We start from the raw sequence: 23,453 nt of genomic DNA, 5'->3' as shown, positions 1-23,453 counted from the left end.
ATGTAACATATTGCAGTAATAACATCGGCAAGTTGATTTGTTGATTTTTTCACGGCTTCCTCAATGTTACTTACATCACGAATGCAGTAACTTTAGTGGAGTTGTAGAGTTTACTTAATTTTTGCAAATATTTAAAAACAATAATTAACAGTGCAATTTAGGTGAAATTGCAGTGGTAAGTTTCCAATTTATAATTATTACTATATTGAACGTCTCTAAAAATAATATGTTAAAAGCCTAAAGCAGTAAAAACCAATATGTCACTTGAGCGGTAAGAAGAGGGAAATTGTTATGTGTGTTAGGTTGGGAATACGGAATGTGGAATTTTAGACTTACCGTGGATTGGTTTTGTGCGGAAACCAAGCAAATACGCACGATCTCGCACAAATATAGTTTATGAATAATTCAATTTGTACATAATTATATTTTTACGGCCTTGACTGAAGTATATAGCCTTCTTGTGTATAAACAGCTTTTTTCTAAGCTTTCATATCTAAACGAATAACACAACAATACAATTTAAACGTACAGACCGATTATTTAGTCCTGACAGCTCGACGATGCGAAAGAGGAGAAGTAATAGGAGTAGTGGGGAGAGTTCCGGAGTAGAGGTAAGGGCGAGCGGTCAGTAAAGAAATACAGTACAGCTTAACTGTACTAGAAACATACCGCTCTACCGCACGCATGACATCCGATCACTTTGAAGGCAATAACCCAAACATCCCTTGGCGTTACTAAATGGACTCGCCTGACCCAGGCGCACATTACCGGCGACTATTATTCTATTTGGAAATGACTGCTATATTTATTTTATGATTTGTGATTTATTCGCTATATTTCTTTTATATTTATTTATTTTTGTTTTGTGATTTACTCGTGAAGTAGTCCCTGGTAAACAACACTATCAGAGTTAGTTCTTTTTTTTTTTCGTTTATTTGGGGTTATTGAGAGTTGAAGGAAAGTTCATTATTATTTTGGGTTGTAATTGATATTGATGAATGATGAGAGTTGAAGAGATCACGTTGACTCCTGAACAGCTAGTGGAGCAAGTAGGCCTACTGCTCTGTGGAGACTGTTAACGGAACAACAAGGGAAGCTGCAGACAAGTTTCATCGTCGTCATTCAGACATTCCAAAACCATCACACCAATGCATAGACAGTTTAATACACGCATTTAAAACATCGTTTAGTGTGCTCGACATGAAACTAAGTGGTCGTTCTAAATCGGCTATCGACGAACAACATTCAATGGATGCGATTGCAAAAAAGATGTCGGTCAGCCCTAAAAGATCAGTGCGGTATGTGACTCCAGAGAGTGATATTAGTAAAGAATATGCTCGCAGAATGTAAATATGGAGAAGAATGGAGCGTGTGAAATGGACAGACAGAATAAGAAATGAAGCTCTGTTGGAGAGAGTGGGTGAAAAAAGAATGATGCTGAAATTGATCAGGAAGGAAAAAAGAAATTGATTGGGTCACTGGCTGAGAACAAACTGCCCTGAAAGATGCACTGGAAGGAACGGGAGAGAGTTAGGGGCAGAAGTACCATTGTAGACGACATTAAGGTATATGGGTCATATGCGGAGACTAAGAGGAAGACAGGAAATAGGAAATATTGGAGAATACTGGGTTTGCTGTGAAAGACCTGCCATTTGGCAGAACACTATACATGTTCGCAGAATACTGAAATCGGCACGTTTCTACCCCTACAAACTGCAGCATGTAGGCTACACACAATGCAAGACGATTATCCACGGAATGCCCATTCTTTCTGGATCGGTATGCTCGTACACAAAATGCGTGATATTGATCCCAAAGAGAACTCAATTCAGTGAATTCAGTAACCCAAATGTTAAAAAAAAAAAAAAAAAAAAAAAACAGTGGTGTGGTGGTGTGGAATAAAAGGCGATATGATTGTGGGACCATTATTATCTTACGGAAATGTGAACCAGTACACATTTGGCGAATTTTTGGACGGCAGTGCAATGCACTTCCTATATGATTTACCACTGAATAAACGGATGAGAATATGGTTTCAGATAGATGGAGCCACAGCACAGCTATGACAGTTCGTGATACATTGACATGTTCAGTGTATACTGGATTGGACATTTTGGAGTTCAGTTATGACCTCCACAGTCGCCAGATATGTGGAACAACATGTTTTTCAGACGGAGCATGCTTCTACTGATGAATTCAAACAAAGGATCACGCATGTTATCAAAGATTTCACAAGCAACACTTTTAAAAGATTGACAGAGAAATGTCAGGATCGAGTGAGGCACTGACAGAGAAATGTCAGGGTCGAGTGAGGCACATAATCTTTAAGTAAATGTATCACACTGTGAACAGAACATTTACAGTAGTGTACTGTGCAACTGCACTGATAAGAATAATTTTTACGTGGAAACCTATTCATGTTTACCTGAGAGTAGTACAGTCTAAGAACTTAATTAATAATGTTGTGCTGTACGGTGTTGCATAGTAGAATGCTAAGAGATTTTGTTCCAAAGAAAATAATTTGTTGTGTCAACATTTGACATTTCAAAATATTGTTTTCCCCATTTGCCAAGTAACTTTTGTGTCACACGGTAGTTTATGTACCGCCTAGTACCGATAATGAGTAATTTTTAGTACATTATTTAACGACGCTTTATCAACATCTTAGGTTATTTAGAGTCTGAATGAGACGAAGGTGATAAAGCCGGTGAAATGAGTCTGGGGTTCAGCACCGATAGTTACCCAATAGTTACCCAGTATTTGCTCATGTTGGGTTAAGGGAAAACCCCGGAAAAACCTCAACCAGGTAACTTGCCCCCATCGGGAATCGAACCCGGGCCACCTGGTTTCGCGGCCAGACGCGCTAACCGTTACTCCACAGGTGTGGATGGTAATGCGTAATCAAATTATGTATTTTCACTACATAAGTGTACTGTCGGTAATTTTATCTTATGATTAAATACTGCAGATTCTAATATTAATTATGCATTTTGATCAGTTAGCATATGGACCAACTAGTAAGTACTCAGTTTTTTCTGTCATAATTTCACCATTTCTACATTTATCTTCTTATGTAAAATGATGCAGACGGACCATGCCATTATGATGGGCTTGGATGAAATCCAAACAAAAGTGAATGAAAGTCTACATATTGTAAAGAGAAAATTTTAGTGCTTTCGTGGTGTGAGTTCTCGTTATGACATATCTGAACAGAAATGTGAGACGTTATGCACACAGTCTTTCTAATAATTTAAATATGAAAGTACATCTGATTTTGCTTATCACAAGATAATATACATTATGCGTGACTTGGCAAGACTTTCTTGTTGATAAAGTTCCCATATGGTTATCAAGAGACAAATAGCATAAATATATTCCAGTATTTTTATGTGTGTTTTATAAACAGATAATATGTGGCAGTTCTAGATCAGAAAACCGGTTAATATTGGACCTACAGTTCACGCAGGGGTCATTCCAGTCTTGATTATGAGGAGGGGATGTTTGAAGGAGATCATTTGCGTCATTGCTGTTCATAACATCGTTCTATGATCTTAGCACTTACTCAAACTGATCATTAACATGCAAAGTAACACTTCATAAACGATAGGATAATAATCGTAGAAGTTTTGCATCTTTACTTTGATGCCTCAACTGCAGTATACTGCATTCTTTCAAGAATGCAGATTGAATACAGCTTTACTGATCTGTAATGTTTATTTGCGTCTGTTCTTTCTTTCTTTTGCCAAGGTTTGGACTTTCTGCCATTGCGCAGACTCCCGTAACGTAAGGTGAGCACAAAGTCAAGGTGTTTCAAAGACAATGCAGAACATAATTATAATTAACAGGAGAACATTCGTGTTTAAGCTTAAGATTGTATCTTCACCTTAAGACTTAATTGTTACCAAGTAATGTGAAGCGTTCATTCACAAACTAAAGTAAACTCTTTTCATTTAAATTTCCTTTGTTTCGTGCCTTAATGTTTTCGACAAGATATTGCAGGAATTTTCATCTACGACACAAGCTTGAATAAAATATGGTATTAAATGTGATGATGGTTTATGTATTCCATATTTCAAAGATGTGTGGGACTAATGAAGATGCCACACTATGCAACGATTTGAACAGTTGGCTCCGTTAGTAGGCCTACTCATAATATGAGAACCAAATTTCCACATGCAAATTGCACGGTTTTAAATACAGTATAATACAGTCGCAGAATAGTGCGATAGTTTCTACAAGAACATGAATATTTTGCTTCTATATTTGAGGAATTGTTCGAAACGTTTAGGGAGAATACGGGGCTTATAACACAGAGAAATACTGCTGTATGTAAAATATTATGTTCATGCGCGTATTCGTGAGACTGTTAAAAATATTAATATTTAATATTGTCTCATCTCTCAACGAACAATGTTGCACTTCTGCAAATGATCCATTGTGCTTGAATAAAAATATTTCATTTTGTTAGGTTCATTGCTGTTTGCTGACGATCAAGTTATCATTGCAACATCAGAAGATGAACTGCAACAAGCCGTCCACAACTTACAAATAACTGCTTCAAAATTTAATATGGAAATATCAACCGAAAAAAACCAAAAACATGGCTTTTTAGGAAAAGATCCAGTTCCATCCAAAATCATTATAAATGGCACATTAATAGAACGTGTGAATTCATTCAATTATTTAGGTTATAATCTATCATACATCACTGATGATGATATAGACAACAAAATCTCAAAATTTCTAAAAATTGCTGGAACCATCAACAGTGTATTCAAACCTTCCCAAGTACAAAGAGATACAAGGCTGAAAATCTACAGAACTCTCGCACGACCAGTTCTGGCTTATGGCAGTGAAGCATGGACACTAAGAAAATGCGACGAAAGACGACTAACAACTGCCGAAATGAGATTCATGCGAAAAACTGCTGGATACTCTCTTCTCGACCATCATCGGAACGTAGATATTCTGAAGGAATTAAAAATTGACTCTATTGTCCATTATCTGCAGCAATACCAGGCTTCAGTGGCAGACACATGTCAAGAGGATGGATCGCTCTAGATGGCCCAGACAGATTTTGTCATATGTCCCAAGAGGTCGAAGAAATTTAGGAAGACATAAGAAACGCTGGCAAGAGACCGTAACATCCACTGGGGTCTAACACTTGAAGGCTGCTGCTGCTGCTGCTGATGATGATGATGATGATGATGATGATGATGATGATGATGTTCATTGTGCAGAGTAATTAATACACTAGCTGCAAACTCCAGGAGTCAAATTGCTGACATTCTGTGAAACTGATAGCGAATGAGTGTCTGTAGGTATATTTCTGAGAGTACTTGTGTGTATGTGTGCGTGCGTGGGTCACGCGAGCACGCATGCTCGAGTTTCTTCTTCTTCTTCTTATTTGGTATTACAGCCCAGGTGGGCCTTAACCTCCTCTATGGCTCTCTTCCATCCTTCTCTATCCATCGCCAACTCCCTCCAATTCCTTATTCCTAATCTATTCACATCCACTCGTACACAGTTCCACCATCTTGTTCTCGGTCTTCCTCTTAATCTGGTTCCATCTGGGTTGTTATTGAAGACAATCTTCACTTTCCTTGTTGTTTCCATCCTTGTGACGTGTCCCAACCATCTCAGTCTTTGACATCTTATGTGCGCCTCCAAATCCGATTCCTTGTACAGTTCGTATATCTCATTATTATATCTGGCTCTCCATCCATCCACTGTTTCAATTGCTCCGAATATCCTTCTTAAGACTTTCCTCTCAAATACTGCTAGTTGTTTGCATGTATTTTTATTCAGAACCCATGTTTCTGTACCATATGTTATAATGGGTCTTATTAGGGTTTTGTAAATCTTGATTTTGATTTCTCTAGATATTATTTTATTTTTAACAATTGGTAAAAGTGAATAATATGCCCTGTTAGCCAGATTTATTCTTTTTTGTACCTCATTCCTTAGGTCATTATTTGCTGTCAATATTGATCCGAGATATGAAAATTCTTTTACTTTTTCAAACTTATATGTTCCCATTTTAACTTCCTTCACTTGATCATTTTGTCTTTTGGTGACTGACATAAATTTAGATTTCTTTGTATTTATTTTAAATCCCAGCTGCTCGAGTTTCTTAAAAATATTAAATGTGAGTCTTTTTTTTTTTGGATAGTAAGTAGCCTATATCGTGCACTGTGAGTTTGCATCTTAATCTTGCTTTAGCTTTGTCATTTTTATTCATCTTCTTTTTATATTGCTTGTATTATTTTATTTCTATTTCTCTTGTTTGTTTTGTAATTATATTCTTTATTCTGTATATTTAAATTTAAATAAAAAAATAAAATAAATAGTAGTATATGTGCGTCCACCAAACATGTCATCAAGATTTATGGAGTCTTATTGCATTAACAACCTCTAAATTTTCTTCTAAATCAGACAAAAATATTTCGCCTAATGAATGTTGTCATAGAAATTTGACTGCCTTGTCAAAACTACCCTAAATCAATTTATTCAAATACTGGATACTGTTGTTATAAAACTTGACAACGTTTTCATACGAGTAGAATAGACTACTTAATTTGCTTTTGATATTGCTTTCTTTTGATGTTTAAAGTTTTGCTGAAAATGATGCAAAAGTACGTTATTTTCTTTAATTCAGAGTAATTCTTCTGTATTAGAAATGTTAACGGATTGTAGTTTTAAAACCGTCTTATTAAGTAGTTCTAATATGCCATATATTAACATAAGATACAATCCGTTTTCTGGATTTTTAAAGCAGGTATTTCTTACGCATTTTAAAATATATTCATTTAGCATTTATGCTGCTTCCCATATTAATTCACCAAAATATAGAAGTTTTATCTAAATTCTAAATCCTCTTATCTGCACTAAAATACTTTTCACATCATTTTGAACAAATGTTTAAGAATTTCCAGTTTGAACCGTCAGCTCTAGTTCCAGTAATTAACACCGAATACTATCAGCAAAATGTATAATAATAATAATAATAATAATAATAATAATAATAATAATAATAATAATAATAATAATAACAAATTGAAAGTTTCTATGAAAATTTAAACATTCTACTAGTTTACGTTAAATAAAGAAAGTAATTAAATCTGTTCATTTTAAATTGATACCAGTACCAAATTTCACATTGTGCTGTTATATTCTATAAATTCTCTTCAGGACTCAGCCGGGGCCCTGCACTAAAGTAATGTGAAGAAAATGGGGGCCTTATCATCAAAAAGGTTGAGAAACACTGTAATACGGGATACATAATTTTCTTGTCGCAGCTGTATTTGGAAAAGATTTATACATATAACGATATCTTCTTTTTTTTTTTTTTTTTTACAGGTTTCGTAGCTTGTACTGCTACAAATCCTATATGGTTTGTGAAGACAAGACTTCAGCTGGATTACGCTAGAAATGGTCACAGGATGACGGCAGCTCAGTGTATCAAGAGTATTTATAGGACAAAAGTACGTATTTAAATCTTTATAGGCCTAATTAGTTATTATAATATGGTCAACTTGTGATCATCTGTCTATCAGTATGCTTTTCTTCTCATATCCAATTTTTATAACGATGGAGCGTATAAAACAGATGAAATACAATAGTTACTTATGATACAGGTCGACCGAATATTCTGCACTCGAACCGAGTAAAATTCCCTCGCTGCGACTGATGCAGTCTCGCTATTTACGGCGACTAACAAGATATGTCAGCAAGCAATTTCAAAAGAAAAAAAAATATTACTGCGCTATTGTTAAAAAATAAACGGACTTTAGGTTAAAAATATGTAGAATATAAGGCATTAAAATAATATTTCTATGTAAAGTGACTATGGAAACGACCTTAAAAATCAGCGAATAAATCAGCCCAGTTCAGAAGGAAAACAATTCAGAATTTATAGTTTTGATAAACTTTCATTTTAAACTTCATGTTGCTCTGAAAAATTCAAGGATCATTGAAATTGCTTCAAATTCTGCTAATAATGTTTTGAATGTACTATAAATTTCAAATTTGTGTGTGTTAATTGGATTTTTCACAGCAACATGGAGCTTCAAAATGCAGTTTTCTCAAAACTTTAAATTTCGAGTTGTTTCCCTTTTGAACTGATCGTAGATATAAAAAAGTATAACACGTTCCATATACCATATTTCGATAATTCCGCTCAAGAAACATTTCACAGAACATTATCCGTTCTGACTATATCCTGCAGAGGATTCTTGGGATGCGTATCGCAGTGCTACTGCCAATATCTGAAAAGACAAATATGTCAGTTTTCGTAAGGTTGAGGATCATTGACAGGTTAGGTTTGGTTTGTTGAGGCTTTGGTATGTCTTGCATAGGCCTATACGCTTTTTGATAGAAAGGTAAATAGATTTACCGTCGACCATATCAAAGAAAGATATTTACTCTGGATCATAACAAAGAAAGCGAAATAACATCCACCTTTCCGCGAAGTACATTGCCATGGAGATACCATTGGACTACGTCATCATTGTGTGTGAGAATATTGGACAAAGTCAGCGGTTGCGAGGTAGCATATAAGAAATGAAGATATTTGTGATGGTTTGGGTGGATTTATAGTTTTCGAAGTTATTACATGGTGTGTCTAGAGTGGTGTGTTACAATTTTGAGGTTATTTTCAATAATTTTAAGTACTTTTTTCTCTACCGTGTGTGGTGTATGAGGATGTAGAATTTTCATCAAAATTTGGTCCAAACATCACTAAACATCTGTAGACTACCATCTTGACGTATTTTTTTATGCACCTTCCTCTGTCTTCTTCAGAACAGCCTCTTTGCTATCCCTTATAGTCACCACACCACTATATTGAATATGAATTGATTGCTGAACCTGTAGTTACTCGGACGAAGTATTTACATTTGGTACTAGTAATATGTACAATCGTCGAAGAACTGCAGAGGGAGGGGGGTATATGCTTGTCCCTCCGCTCCCCGACCCTCAGCCTGTAGCCGCACATACCCGCTAACGTACTTAACACCCGTTATTCCAGTTACCTTGCTTAACACCTGTAAGGTCGAGTATACACAACTCTAGCCGACGAAACGCACGCTGAGTTACATCCACAGACGCACATCTTAAAAATGGACCCACAACAAAGGCACAATGCTCTACCGACCAGCGCTCCATTACTACTAAATGGTTTTTTTAGTTAAACAACACGTGTGCTGAAAGGCAAGCCCCCTCTCAATGGTTTCAGATATAGCAGCGTTTAAAAACCGTCAGGGATATTTGCTACATTCTTTATTTTTCATCGTAAATTAAAATGTATTTGATTTTCTGCCATTTTCATAGTTACAAAAACTTGAAATTGCACTTGTGAGATATGATTCATGAGTTGTAAAAATTGCTATGTTCAGTAATTTTAAAGAAACAATTCAAAAATTCATAAATATGTTATTTTTGCAACGCTTGGATATGTTTCTATATTTATAGTACAAGGAGAGTGATACTGAACAAATTAAGAAGTGTAAAAAACTATTGAATCACATTTGTAACCTTTGTATTATATCGTATTGTCTCATCTTTGTTTTAATTTTCTTTCAAAATGAAACCTGGAAATTCTTGGTTTTTAGCTCATGGAATCATACGTAATCAAATAGGTTGATATGTTTAGTAATCTGTATAATGTTTTATTATTTAGATATACGTGTACATTAAGGGAAAATTTATGTTTTGATCACGTGGTGTACATGCTGTTTGTTTTAACGACCGGGAGTAAATTGTTGCAGAGAAGCGACTATAAGCGTTTGAAATGTGTAAAATTAAATTATGGTTTATTTAACGACGCTCGCAACTGTCGAGGTTATATCAGCGTCGCCGGTGTGCCGGAATTTTGTCCCGCAGGAGTTCTTTTGTATGCCACTAAATCTAGTGACGTGAACCTGCTGCATTTAAACATACTTAAATGCCATCGACCTGAGGCGGGATCGAACTCGCAAGCTCGGGTACAGAAGGCGCTATACCAACTGTGCCACTCAGGACGACTTGAAATGTGGATGTGGAGAAGAATGGAATGTGTGTAGTGAACATGCAGAATAAGAAATGAAGCTGTGTTGGAAAGAGTGGGTGAAGAAAAAACAAATGCTGGAACTGATCAGGAAGAGGAAAATAAATTGGTTGGAACACTGGCTGAGAAGAAACTGCCTACTGAAGAATGCACTGGAAAAAATGATGAACGGAAGAAGAGTTCGGGGCCTAAGAAGATGATAGACGACATTAAGATATACTGTATGGATCATATGCGGAGACTAAGAGGAAGGCAGAAAATAGGAAAGATTGGAGAGCGCTAGGTTTGCATTGAAAGACGTGCTATTTGGCAAAACACTGTGGATGGATGGGTGGATGGATGGATGGATGGATGGATTGATTGATATCTGACGTTACTATTTAAGTTCACTGGGGCTATGTTATTGAGTGCATGCGCACAGATTGCAAAGGAAATATCATAGCAACAAAGATTGATGTATGCGATAATAATGATGTGTTTCATTGTTACATTATATTTCTCTCCCATAGGGAGAAATATTGTGGGACCATCGGATCTATGCCCCTTCAGCGCTGTCGTCGTTCTTGGAAAAGTTAACGCCTCTACTTACCCCATTCCACTCGTTTCTCTCCCACTACGTCAAACAGCAGGCCACGAAACTTGCCGAATAGGGATGTTGCCAAACTTCCGTCAAACAGTGTCATGTCTCTTGAATATTGCTTCTAATAATGTAAGGTTAATTATTACTTATTCATAATTTAATTTAAGTAGGTCTAATGACGCTGATTGACTTATGCAAAATGCTATTACTTGCTTAATAATACTGTTTTCACCACTCCGTGCTACAATATTCATGTTGAGTTGACAACACTGGACTGCAAGTGCAAATAAACTGTCCCGCAAGAAGGCTCAAAATTGTGAGTAGTGGGGGAGAGAAAGAGAGAGGGATGGAAAAAAGAGAAATAGGAATACAGGGGGAGAAATGAATTGCCGAGGCTGAAAAGGAATTAATGTTCAGTTCGCATATCTTACGGGGGCACAGATCCGATGGTAGGACTATACTACTTTATGTCCCTACGGAGGAAATGTTATATATTAATTCTCTCCGATTTTGGTAACCTAGAAACCGTCATTTACTCCCGGTCGTTGATCTAGTTTAGTAGAAATCTCGGTACACATAGCATGCAAGAAACCAAGAATACTGGAAATATACAGTAGATTTCCGTGGTAGCATCGAAATTCATTTTTTGTCAGTATCACAATACTGTCGTATCTCTGATGAGAAGAAAAAAAAAACACTTGTATCGTAGATTTTGTGTTTAGTATCTTCTTTGACATTATACATCGCTTAGGACTAAATTTAGATCACATATGGGCCTATTTTAAAAATAATAAACAGTAAACTTTAAGTGTTTTAAAATATTTGTCTTTCTTCTATGACACTTCTAATCTTTGAGCATTAATTGACGGAGATACACAAAGCCAGTGTTGACTGTTGGTGTTTATATTTAGAGATGATTACTTGCACATTGTCAATAAAACTCTATTGTAGTTGTCATTGTGTGTAAGAGGTTTTTCATTGATTCTTTGTGTAAGGCCATCAGCCCACATAATGAATTCAGCATTGTAAACAGCCACGCTTTTACCGCATGATAGTTGTTTGTTTACCAATTGACATGACTCCGTATTTCCCTTCTGATTTGCATTTTTAGACGCTGCGAAGAAGATACTCTAAATACATCTACAAATGAAGAGAGATTAAATTTTAGGTGTTGGCAACCAAAGCGTTCCGAGATAGAAAATGGAGTCCGAAACGAGAACAGTTGTCTTTCATATGGCGACCAAAATTTCAAGGCTTCATACCGTGATGGTTACACGTACACACACACACACACACACACACACACGCGCGCGCGCGCGCATAATTATGGTACTTTAGTGTAAAAAAAAATTCAAAGAAAATAAACTTAGAACTAGTACCAATATCTGCATTGAGCGTGTCCACGTTCATCGAACATTTTAAGTGAGAAATCTCAGGTCGTTTTGGGGGACTTACTACCCTGCAGAATCAACGAAAACAGGTTTCATGCTCGTCCAAAGAAGCAAATGGATATTTCGGTCTGAATCAACTCCGATTATCAGGAAGAAAGTACTGCTGCCATATCGCAGTTCCGGAAGATCAAAGACGCAATTGCAGAATTGGAGTGAATATTAAAAACACCTCTATCTAACTAGTACTATTTAAAAGTAATAAAAAAGTATCATATTTTGCTTTATTTCGATTATAATAGGCTATATACAGAGCGGTCTATGAGATTGTGTACGGCACTCGGCGGCAAGGATCCCGGCCTCAGAGCTTGTCATTCCTGATGAACGGAGTCCGCTACAGTCACACCACAGTCTAGCATATACAGTCACGAAGCTCAATATGAAGTAAATATCCATCCACAGATAGTTGCTAACCACTAGGATCGCTAATGTCGCCTCATTACAGACAATGCGAAATAGTACCGGCACAGTCTATTGTTTCTAGCACCCTCACAACTCAAGCTTCGTGATTGTGTAAGATCAGCTTCGTGACCTCCCTAAAACGAAACGCGATCGTTCCAGAATTTTTTTCTTCCGTTTTTACAGGTTTTCGTTTTACAAAGAGTTGAATAGACTACTGCAATATGCTCACTGTAGGAAGAACACAATGAAGAAATAATTTGAAATAAAAGTTACTACAGTAGATACAAAGTGAATTTTATTTTCATAATTATTAACTTACGTAATTTCAGACTCTCTCTCCCTCCCTCCCTCCCTCCGCGCCCTAGTTTCTTGGCTCCCACATTTCCTTTAAACTGCATTGCCGCGAATTTTCTTGAAGGGAACGTTGTAGGATTTCCTTCGCGTCCTGCATCAATTCAGAGTGTGAATTGCGTCCTGATCCATCAGTTGTGTAACTGAATTTGTGTTTGATGGAAAATAGATTAGCTTCACGTTAGACAAATCAATCCTTGGATGGCAGGTAGCATTCTCTAAAAACAGTATGATCTTACGACCTTGACGTTTCATTGCTCCATTAAAATTATGAAGCCCCTCTTCCATGATAAAACTGGTCATCTAGACTCTTTTATTAAATCGCACAGTTCTACGTTATCCCCACTGTTATTTAACACTGTATTGGCATTTTAACACAAAACTCGGAAAAAATAAACGGAAATGAGAAACTAAATTGACACTACACTACAATTATTCACAGTTTTATTCTACTCGCACTGTCCTTTATCATGGTATTGGTTTGTTAGCACAAAACTGAGAATAAATGAAAGTAAATAAAAGAGGGTTGGAAGAAGTAAGGGTGCAGGATGCCAGTAACCTGTCAGGATCCTTGACAATAAGCACAGAATAGTGACATGGTTAGAGAAGCTTCACCGCCAACGCCTGACAATGAACAGCGAAAGTCTTCCAGGTCATTGCATGTATAGTCACACAAAAAATTATGTCTTGCTTCGTACAGTATTATCGCAAAATTAAAAACAGTTTTCCGTTTTAAAGTATTATTTTACATAGGAAATCATTCCGTTCCCAAATTTATTTTCCGTTTGTGCAGGTTTCCTTTTTATAGAGGGTACGTTTTAGCAAGGTTTTGCTGTATTAGACTGTAGTCACACGGTACAGTCTTTCTCTCTCTGTCCCTGCCTTCTCTCTTTTTCCCTGCCTTCTAGGACACAGCACATGGTCACATTGCAACTGATAGCTGCTGTTCAGTTACATATGAGCTCTTTTGACGTTTGTAGTGATGTACATGTACGTCTTAGTTGAAGATTGAAGATTAATATGGCACTACAAAAGTTAACATTACAACAAAGGATTTATCTTGTCGAGTATTACTTGATAACGAAGAATTGTTGACGACGTTTTGCAACGCAATTTCCTGGTGTTCCCGTTTCACATAGGACTACCGTATATTAAACCTCGTATAAAAGTTTAGAGAAACGAGGTCATTTCTGAATAAACGTGGAAAGAGAAACCCAAGTGTACTTACTGAGGAAAAACTCGATGAGATAGAAGAAAGGTTAGAACATTCTCCTCGAAAATCTCTCTGCTCGCCGTCTCTCACAAGAAACGCGTGTTTCGAAAATCACAGCATTTCGAGCCACTAAAATTCTTAAATTTAAGCCCTATAGAGTGACAGTAGTGCATGAATTACAGCCTACAGATAATGTGAGTCGTGTAAATTTTTATAGCTGGGTTTTACAAAGTGTTGCCGATGTCGTTGTGGATCCTACAGTAATTATTTTCACAGATGAAGCATGGTTTCACTTACATGGCCATGTTATAACGCAAAACAATAGATATTGAAGTACAGAAAATCTTCATCTCATTCATAAAACTCCTTTACATGATGAGAAAGTTGCCTATGGTGCGCTATAATTGCACATAGGATTATAGGCCTTATATTTTTTTGACGATGCAATCAATGGTGACAGATAGACTTACAGAACACAAATACTCAACCCATTTTTTGAACAGTTAACCAATATCGAGTGTTAAGACTGGTTCACAATAAACTGGAAACGAGAATCGGAACGAAAACGGTAAAATTGTTAAAATGTATACATTTAAATTTGAGCATTCACAATTAACGAAAAGCTTGCCGGAGACCGAGATCGGGAACGGAGAGTTGGCCAAGTTTCAACTTTGGCGTTCACGTTTCCGATCACAGCCCACTAGATTCATTCTATTGCCATCTAAAAGCTATTTTGTCGTCGTATATTTTGTAGCAAGAAGACCGTGACATAACCTATGCATTATTTTGTTCTGTGCTGTGCATCATGGAGCAAGTTTTATTTGATGAGATTCTAATATTGAGTGTTGAGGAAAATCCTCACGTTTACGATAAGCGGCTCGCCTCGTATAAAGATGAGAAAATGAAGGAGAATACGTGGTTTTCAATAGCTGCATCTTTGAACACCGATCGGAAGCGAATCATATTTTATTACTGTATTGGTTGTATTACACACTACATATTCACGCTTCAATTCAATAACTACTGTTGTGTTCATTTTTTGTTCTATTACAAATGTTTCTTCTCTAATTATTTTACGTTATGGTAGACTTAAAATAGGTTGTGATAATAAAGATGCATGGGCATATTTATAGTACCGTACCTAATGAAATGTTTCAGTTGAAATTTCGAAGTTGGTTAACCTGTGTTTATGTTGGCTGCCTTGTACTCATGAGAGAACGCCATTGGTCAATTATACACAACTAACATCAGAATGCGTAATATCGACTTTACATATCGTTATTGACATACATATCGACATGCATAGTCGTCTACGTTCTCGGTTTATTGTGAATAAAAAATTTTCATATTCACGTCCTCTGCTTCTCGTTTTCATTTTGATTCTCGTTCCCGGTTTATTGTGAATCAGCCTTTAGAGTGCTTATTTTCAACAGGATTCAGCAACTGTCCATACAGCAGCCGAAAAATTGTATTTGATAAGCGAAATATTCAAGGACATGGTTATTAGTAGAGGATTATGGCTCTCTGGGTCCCTCGATTTGTCAGCCTGCGATTTTTATTTTGGGGAAATCTAAAAAATAAAGTATACAAAGGCAATCAGTACACAATCCGTGAGTTAAAAGACAGTATTATACGAGAAATCAGGAGAATTCAGAAGACGAACTTGCACGTGTAAATGTCAATTTCCTTCGGAGATGTCAGGAATGTATTGCAGCAGAGGGACTTTATTTTCAACACCTTCTGTAGTCAAGGTTAATAAACAAACAATATGAATACTGTAATTTTAATAGCCAATTCTAGCGACTGTAGCGGACCCCGTTCACCGGGAATGAATAGCGCTGACGCCGGGCCCGCTTGCCGCCGAGTGCCGTAGAGAATACCATAGACCGCTCTGTATATAAGATTGTATTTTTTTTTTTTTTTTTGTTCACCTGAAAAACATTCTATGTTACACTTAGGTCGTTCCTCCGTAACAGCAATATGTAAAAATCATTCAGAAGGGTGCAGAATAATAATAATAATAATAATAATAATAATAATAATAATAATAATAATAATAATAATAATGCCCCTTATTAGCCGTTAAAAATATAAATAACTCCACTAAATCTCAGTACAATAAAAAGTGATTGGAATTTTGGAAAATGGAACAAAAACAGATTTTACAATACGCATTGCTGTTCAAAATCGACACTAAAATGTACGAGCTTGACCAACTGACAAAGGAAAGAAGACATAAGGTCATAAAATTTCCTCCCACCAATGCCTATATAGTGCAATTGAGCTTGTATGGTCTCCAGTTAATTGGGTTGTTGCAAATGATAATAAGTAAAGCCCGGATGTTAGGCAAAATACCTTTTTTTAAACTGAGTGTATGTATGAAAGGCCTATTAAAGATAAACACGTTTCCACACATTTGAGGACGATAGGCCCAATTTTTATTTCGCCTTTTTTAGCTCCCGTTGCCTATTTTAAGGTTAATTGCCCTTTTTTACGTCTTATTGTACATTTTCTAAATTGTAATGCATTTAAAATAAACCGCACATAAATTATATCAAAAAAACAAAAAAGAACGGTTGTACAAATTAAAAATATATATTCACCTGACACAAATATTTGCTGAGAATCTTATTCTCCAGCAATACATATGTTTCCAAGAAGTCGTAAACTTTTCTCCTTACCGATTCCATCTTTTATGCCACTTAACAAAGATGTTTGAACAGTATAACCCTCAGTGCTGAGGTCACTTCGGGATTTACCAGCGAAAGAAAAGGGATGAGGTAAGTATTAAAAACAAGTCTCCAGGCCCCGTTACTGTTATCTCTTGCACGCAGAAGTCACTCGTACTTCGAAATCTCTAATCCCTTCTCACACCCCTCTTTTTGAGATAATACACAGTCGGTTTTTCCCGATCTCTGAAAGAAAGTAGAGACAGTCCTTCTGAAATAAGTTGTTTTAAGTTTGCTCCAATCACTTCAGTAGAAATAGAAAGATCTTTTTCCACCATTGAAAACTTTCTCTCTAACAGGCGGTTCACTATGATAGTTGACAACTTAGAAAAGGATCTTGTTGTGACATGTAACCAAGGAAAGTGACTACCGTATGGGATGGTTTATTAAGTATTTGTCTATTTTTTGTCTGTTTCCATGAATAATAAATGCCTATTTCACTTCCTATTTTTACTATTTTTAGTGCCTATATGCCTGCCTATTTTAACAATAGTAATATGCGTTACAAGAGCTGTATGTTGAAGTTTTCATGTTCGAGGAAAAGTTTGAAAAAGCGAAACGTAGTTGAGCTTTTTTAATTTTCGAGAATTGAAAGAAAACATACCGCTCGTGTATCGTACATTATTTTGTGCGAAGATCGTTTATTACATACCTGAAAGAGGAATTTCTAATTAGTTGCAATGAAATCTCCATCTTGGTTTCTGTTCAATGACGGCAAATTTGCAAAACAAAAATATCTATCTTCAACATTGTTGCTTTAAAATGTTTTCTGTGTTTACAATACTCCAGCAGGCCGTGATATACGTCTGTCTTTTTTTTTCCCCCAGTCTATAATGAGTCTGAAATCTTGTTGATTTTTTCACGGCTTCCTTAATGTTACTTGCATCACGAATGCAGTAACTTTAGTGGAGTTGTAGAGTTTACTTAATTTTTGCAAATATTTAAAAACAATAATTAACAGTGCAATTTGGGTCAAATTGCAGTGGTAAGTTTCCAATTTATAATTATTACTATATTGAACGTCTCTAAAAATAATATGTTAAAAGCCTAAAGCAGTAAAAACCAATATGTCACAAGCGGTAAGAAGAGGGAAATTGTTATGTGTGTTAGGTTGGGAATACTGAATGTGGAATTTTAGACTTTGCGCGGATTGGTTTTGTGCGGAAACCAAGCAAATACGCACGATCTCGCACAAAGATCTTTTTCCACCATGAAAAACGTTCTCTCTGACAGGCGGCTCACTATGACAGTTGACAACTTAAAAAAGCATTTGTTGTGACATGTAACCAAGGAAAGTGAGTACCGTATGGGATAGTTTATTAAGTATTTGTCTATTTTTTGTCTGTTTCCATGAATAATAAATGTCTATTTCACTTCCTATTTTTACTATTTTTAGTGCCTATATGCCTGCCTATTTTAACAAAAAAGACTCAGACGAGAATAGTGACGATGAAGGCAATGTGATAAATTGATAATGGCAATAACGAAACCGCGACGAGCCATTAGCAGTATGGATTAATTTACATTTTTTTAATAAGCCCGTGTTTAGGAAGTTATTTTTGTGACCACGTTTCACATTAAGGTTAATGTGCTTGCCGTCAATGCGAATGTCAGGGTGGGGGGGAGGGAGGGAGAGAAAAACCAAGCGACAACATTGCGTAAGCATTTACGTTTCATTGGCTGTTACGGAAACTTCTTCCCATCTAAAAAAAGAATGTAACAATGTTATCCCTTTGGCCATCCCTGACTTGGCAAACAAGTTATACTGATAGTGGCGAAGTTAAACGTAGATCACACGTCACTACCTTTGCTGCCCAACTTTTCTTAAATACATTTTGTAGTTATTTTCGCATTAGGGTTTCAGATGATGAAACTCAAGCTACAGATTACTTATCAATTACCTGTTAGAAATAAAACGGAGAACAAAACGTTAAACTACAGAAAGCGGAAGTACTGTTTCAAAGAAAGAAGAAAAATAGAGCACATTGTGAAGTTTATTATCTCCTTCGAGAACTACGATGAAGGGAGGGGAATAATGTTATAGATAGACCTCAGATTTTAGGCTAAATGCCTAGTTTTTCTTCTATAATAGTACATTATGCAACGAGCCTATAATGATAGTAATTAAGAAGCGAGTATGGATGTTTATGAAACGAGCGCAAGCGAGTTTCATAATTTTCATACGAGCTTCTTAATTACCATTATAGGCGAGTTTCATACGACTTTTTATGCTCGACCATATTTCTAACTTGAAATTATTCATTTTATTTGTATCTAACTGACCTTGAGCAATACCTCGTAAATTGTGAGATGTGCGCAGACGCGAAAGTATTGATTTTTTCCGAGGAACAGATGTCCGCATTGACCTTGATAGCCTATAAGAATCTACAGAGTAAACTAAATATTAATTTTGATATAACATTGAAATTAAATTAGACATTGAAAAACGAGATGACAAATTGAATTTATTTGAATATTATTTACAATTAACGCTAATTATTATAGTGACAGAACATAACTTCTGCGACAGTATTGGATTTCCAGCCTCCGTGACTTTTCGCTAATTCTCTTTCGATTGCATATCCGAGAATAATCGATACTTGCGGTTTTATAACGGTACAAAGCTGACTTGTCATTGGCTGAGGTTTTATAACGGTACAAAGCTGTCTTGTCATTGGCTGAACACCTGTACTTTAATGAGTAGGTGTACTTTAATGACATGCATTAAAGGACTGCTACCAGGTGTATAATTACTTCATTTCGGCATGGTCGAGCATAAATATCTTTAGGTTTTATATAAAATATGAACATTTGGAAGGGGTTTAATGGTCTCTAAAATGCCTATTTTGCCCATTATTACCTATTTTAAAGTTTTAGAGCCTAAAAATGTCTATTTATATTTTGTTAATGTGTGTTCTTAATTTTTTCGCGTAGCAATGAATGAGAAAGCTTTGAATATTATGAAGTGAGTTTGGTTCAAAGACTCTGTAAAACATATGGTTATACGAAAGAAGAAATTAATAAAAAGTAATTTGTTTTGTTGAGCGCCTGAGCAGACAATAGGAATGTGATGAATGGAGAGAATATACTTCTCCGTAAAGAAATCAGCATGCCAAATGTTGCTAGATTTAAATATGTACCCATTACGTAGATATAATTGGGTAGATTTTTTTCCACTTAAAATAAGGAATAACAAATCAAACCTACAAAGCCAAAAATAATCTAAAAATAGGAGCAAAAGAATTATATAAATAACAAATAAAAAGACAAAGGCAAAGTGTCACAACAGAAAATTTAGAGAAAAATGTTGTTTTGTATCTCAGTGCGAATTAAATAATGTGTTAAATTGTAAATTCATTCGTAAATTAATTAATTAAATTGTAATATTAACATTTCTGTATCAGCAGCCATAGAGCAATGAGGTCGATGAATTCATTAATAATAAAATTATTCATGTTTTAAGACATTACAAAAATGAAGTTTCTAATCACAATTTTTTGTTATTTTTGTCAATGTATACCGTAATGCATAGTTCTCACGAATTAATTGCATTTTTATAGTTATTGTAGTTTGAGTGGATAGAAACACGTTTTAGGTGCCTAAAACAGCATTTTCAGCGCCTATTTTGAAAAATTTAGAGCCTATTTTAGGCGCCTAAAAGTTACTTTTTAAGGGCCTAAAAGTCCGAGGTATAGTTATAAGAACTTTTTGCAAGTATCAGGAAGATTATTTTTTAACCGTTCTTTATTGCGTTGGTCCCAAAGATAGTGCAGTTTATTTTTAACGTCGTCTTCAGAACTTTGCATTGCACTAGCAATTTCTGCTACAGTCGACTGCCTTTTACTTTTTGTTATAGCAATCAGCATTTTCAAATTCCATAAGCACTGGCTTAGTTCAAGTACAGTAGTGGCAAAAAAAACCGGACCGACCCTTGTAGCTGATTTCAGAGCCTTCTTCACTCCAGAGCACGATAGACTGGTAACTATGACTTTCGTGGTTCTAATCTTGCCTGGGAAGGAAACTTTTTTTTGTTCCTTATTCAAATTTATTCCCAATACGTTTCGATTGCTGGTAAAATTCATGTTCTGGGAATAATAAGTTAATTAAGTAGTAAAATATCGCTGCAATCAAAAAGTATTGGGAATAAATTTGAATAAGGAACAAAAAAAAGTTTCCTTTCCAGACAGGATTCGAACCACGAAAGTCTTAGTTACCAGTCTATCGTGCTCTGGAGTGAACAAGGCTCTGAAATCAGCTACAAGGGTCGGTCCGATTTTTTTTTTGCCACTACTGTACATCTATTACTTTTCTGCCCTAATTAGTTTTCGAAACTGACATTTTTATTATAACGCTTTAAAAAAAACTTGCAATATACTAAAATGATAACTAATAGTACTATCCTCATAAGTATTGTTGTAAACTCTCCTGTTTATGCTATAAAAGAATTAAAAGATGACATCACATTAAACACTAAAATATATAGAAACAATGCGTAGTATTGTTGTCTACACATGGGCTGTAGCTGTGTATGATATGTTGGAGTTTACTCCTTAAATTTTACTTCTTTTGTATGGGTTTTATTCAGATATTATCACGTTTCCCATCGTTGGCGACCCTGTTTTATTGTCGACAGAATATCTAAATATGTAATAGCTTCTTGTACCATTTCTGTTTCTGAATGGAGACTTGTAAATTAACAAATTAATATTGACAAGTGAAATATATTAAATTGAGTATTAATAAATTCCACCCAATTTTGTCGTCTCATTATGCGAGTTTTGCTTCACAAGATCGTTTCGATATCTTCAAGAAGTATCTGTGTTTTAAAATTAAATTTGTCTCATTTGAATACTTTTAATTCACAGGGTCTGTTGGGTTTTTACAAAGGAATTACTGCTTCATACTTTGGAATTTCGGAGACAGTGGTCCATTTCGTTATCTATGAAGCCATCAAGGCGAAGCTGATATCATATCGATCCGGTCTGCCAACAGATGCGAAGTCATCTAGAGATTTCCTCGAGTTCATGATGGCTGGTGCGGTATCGAAGACCATTGCATCTTGCATCGCCTATCCTCATGGTAAGTAGAGAATGAAAATAGAACTGCAATAGAATTTTCATCTCGTTGCAAGGCTTCACCTGTAAACCGAGTTGAGTTTGAAAGAAAGTTGTTTCTTATTGGTCATTTGTTGATCATGTGAGATAAGATACTTGTGAACAGTAATACGACTGTAATCGTTCCATGGCACTATCGAGGATTTTTTTTAAATTTTAATCGATTATTTCAGTACTGGTAACTCTAAAACATAGTTTCCATAATGAAAATTTTGTGTTGAATTTAACGAGTTACAACAGTTACCACTTTCATAATATCAAAGAGGGAATTTCTCAATTTTAATTGTGAAGCTGGAAGTACAGAAGAGAATCTTTTGTGTGCATGCATAATATATAAAGTATTAACTTGCAATATATTGTACACAAAATGAAAAGCGAAAATGCAGGAGCTTACTTCGAAGATATTATCAAACATTCGTTGCCGTGAAAGTAGTTGAATGGGCTCTGCTTGTCTTTTTTTTTTTTTTTTTCATTCAAAGTAAATAGTTGTTTAGAATTATCATTAATTTATTAGTTTTACTTTATCGCAGATTTTGGAAATAATTGCGTATATTTCTTTATAATCTAGCCTTTCTTTAATAATAGAAAATACATGATTTATGCACACATTCCAGAAATCGCTTTCCTGACCTGATTGCTATGTTTTACGGCAATTTTAAATCATTGTTTCTGTGACGACGCATATACTACAAAATACTCATTAATTAATATCTATACTAATAATAAATCTGTAGCCGAAATTTTTCTGGTAATTTTCGATTTTCCAAAAATAATTGGTCCTAACATATATAATTAACCACCCTGAAACCGAAAATCGCATTTTTGAAATGTTTGTTTGTATGTCTGTCTGTATGTTTGTTACCTTTTCACGCGATAATGGCTGAACCGATTTATATGAAAATTGGAATATAAATTAAGTTCGTTGTAACTTAGATTTTAGGCTACATGGCATTCAAAATACTTTATTTAAAAGGGGGGTTATAAGGGGGCCTGAGTTAAATAAATCGAAATATCTTGCTTATTATTGATTTTTGTGAAAAATGTTACATAACAAAAGTTTCTTTAAAAATGATTTCCGATACGTTTTATTCTTTACAAAATTTTGATAGGACTGATATTTAATGAGATAAATGAGTTTTAAAATTAAAATAACGCCATCTAAGACGGAGCAATGAAATAACAAATGACTTCGTCTATAAGGGGCCTTGGGCAACAACAATCGAAAGCTATTAAACTATTCCTATGCACAGAAAATTTGATAGGCTTTTTTGTACATTCGTTTTCTGTATTTGTTAAAATAATATTTATGTACACACTCATTTTAATCTCAGAGAATTAATGAACAAGGAGAGTGTATTGATTTAGTATGCAGTAATAGTACGTTAGCTTAGCAATCCATTATTTTATAATCCAAATTTTAACTATGCTCAATTGAATCGTGTTAAAATACATAAATTAGACTATATATGCAATAAATGCAATGCAAAAAAAAAAAATGGGTAATGAGCCAAGCAGATTATGTTGCGCTGTTGTAAAGGTTGTTGCTTCTGAGATTCAAGAGCCCCCACAAC

The 23,453-nt window shown here is 35.4% G+C and overlaps 1 protein-coding gene across 1 annotated transcript in view; it reads left to right on the top strand.

Moving 5' to 3' along the window:
* Positions 1-23,453, top strand: part of Rim2 (replication in mitochondria 2) — a 157,414-nt gene that overhangs the window by 100,374 nt on the left and 33,587 nt on the right. The window contains exons 4-5 of the mRNA XM_069840598.1: positions 7,360-7,484; positions 21,634-21,847. Coding sequence (XP_069696699.1) covers positions 7,360-7,484; positions 21,634-21,847 — 339 coding nt within the window. The remainder of the gene's footprint in view (positions 1-7,359; positions 7,485-21,633; positions 21,848-23,453) is intronic.

This window comes from Periplaneta americana, chromosome 11 (assembly GCF_040183065.1).
Source record: "Periplaneta americana isolate PAMFEO1 chromosome 11, P.americana_PAMFEO1_priV1, whole genome shotgun sequence".
In the NCBI taxonomy this organism is placed as follows: Eukaryota; Metazoa; Arthropoda; class Insecta; order Blattodea; family Blattidae; genus Periplaneta; species Periplaneta americana.
The sequence above is the reverse complement of the archived record's forward strand: the minus strand, read 5'-3'. Positions and strand labels throughout refer to the sequence as shown.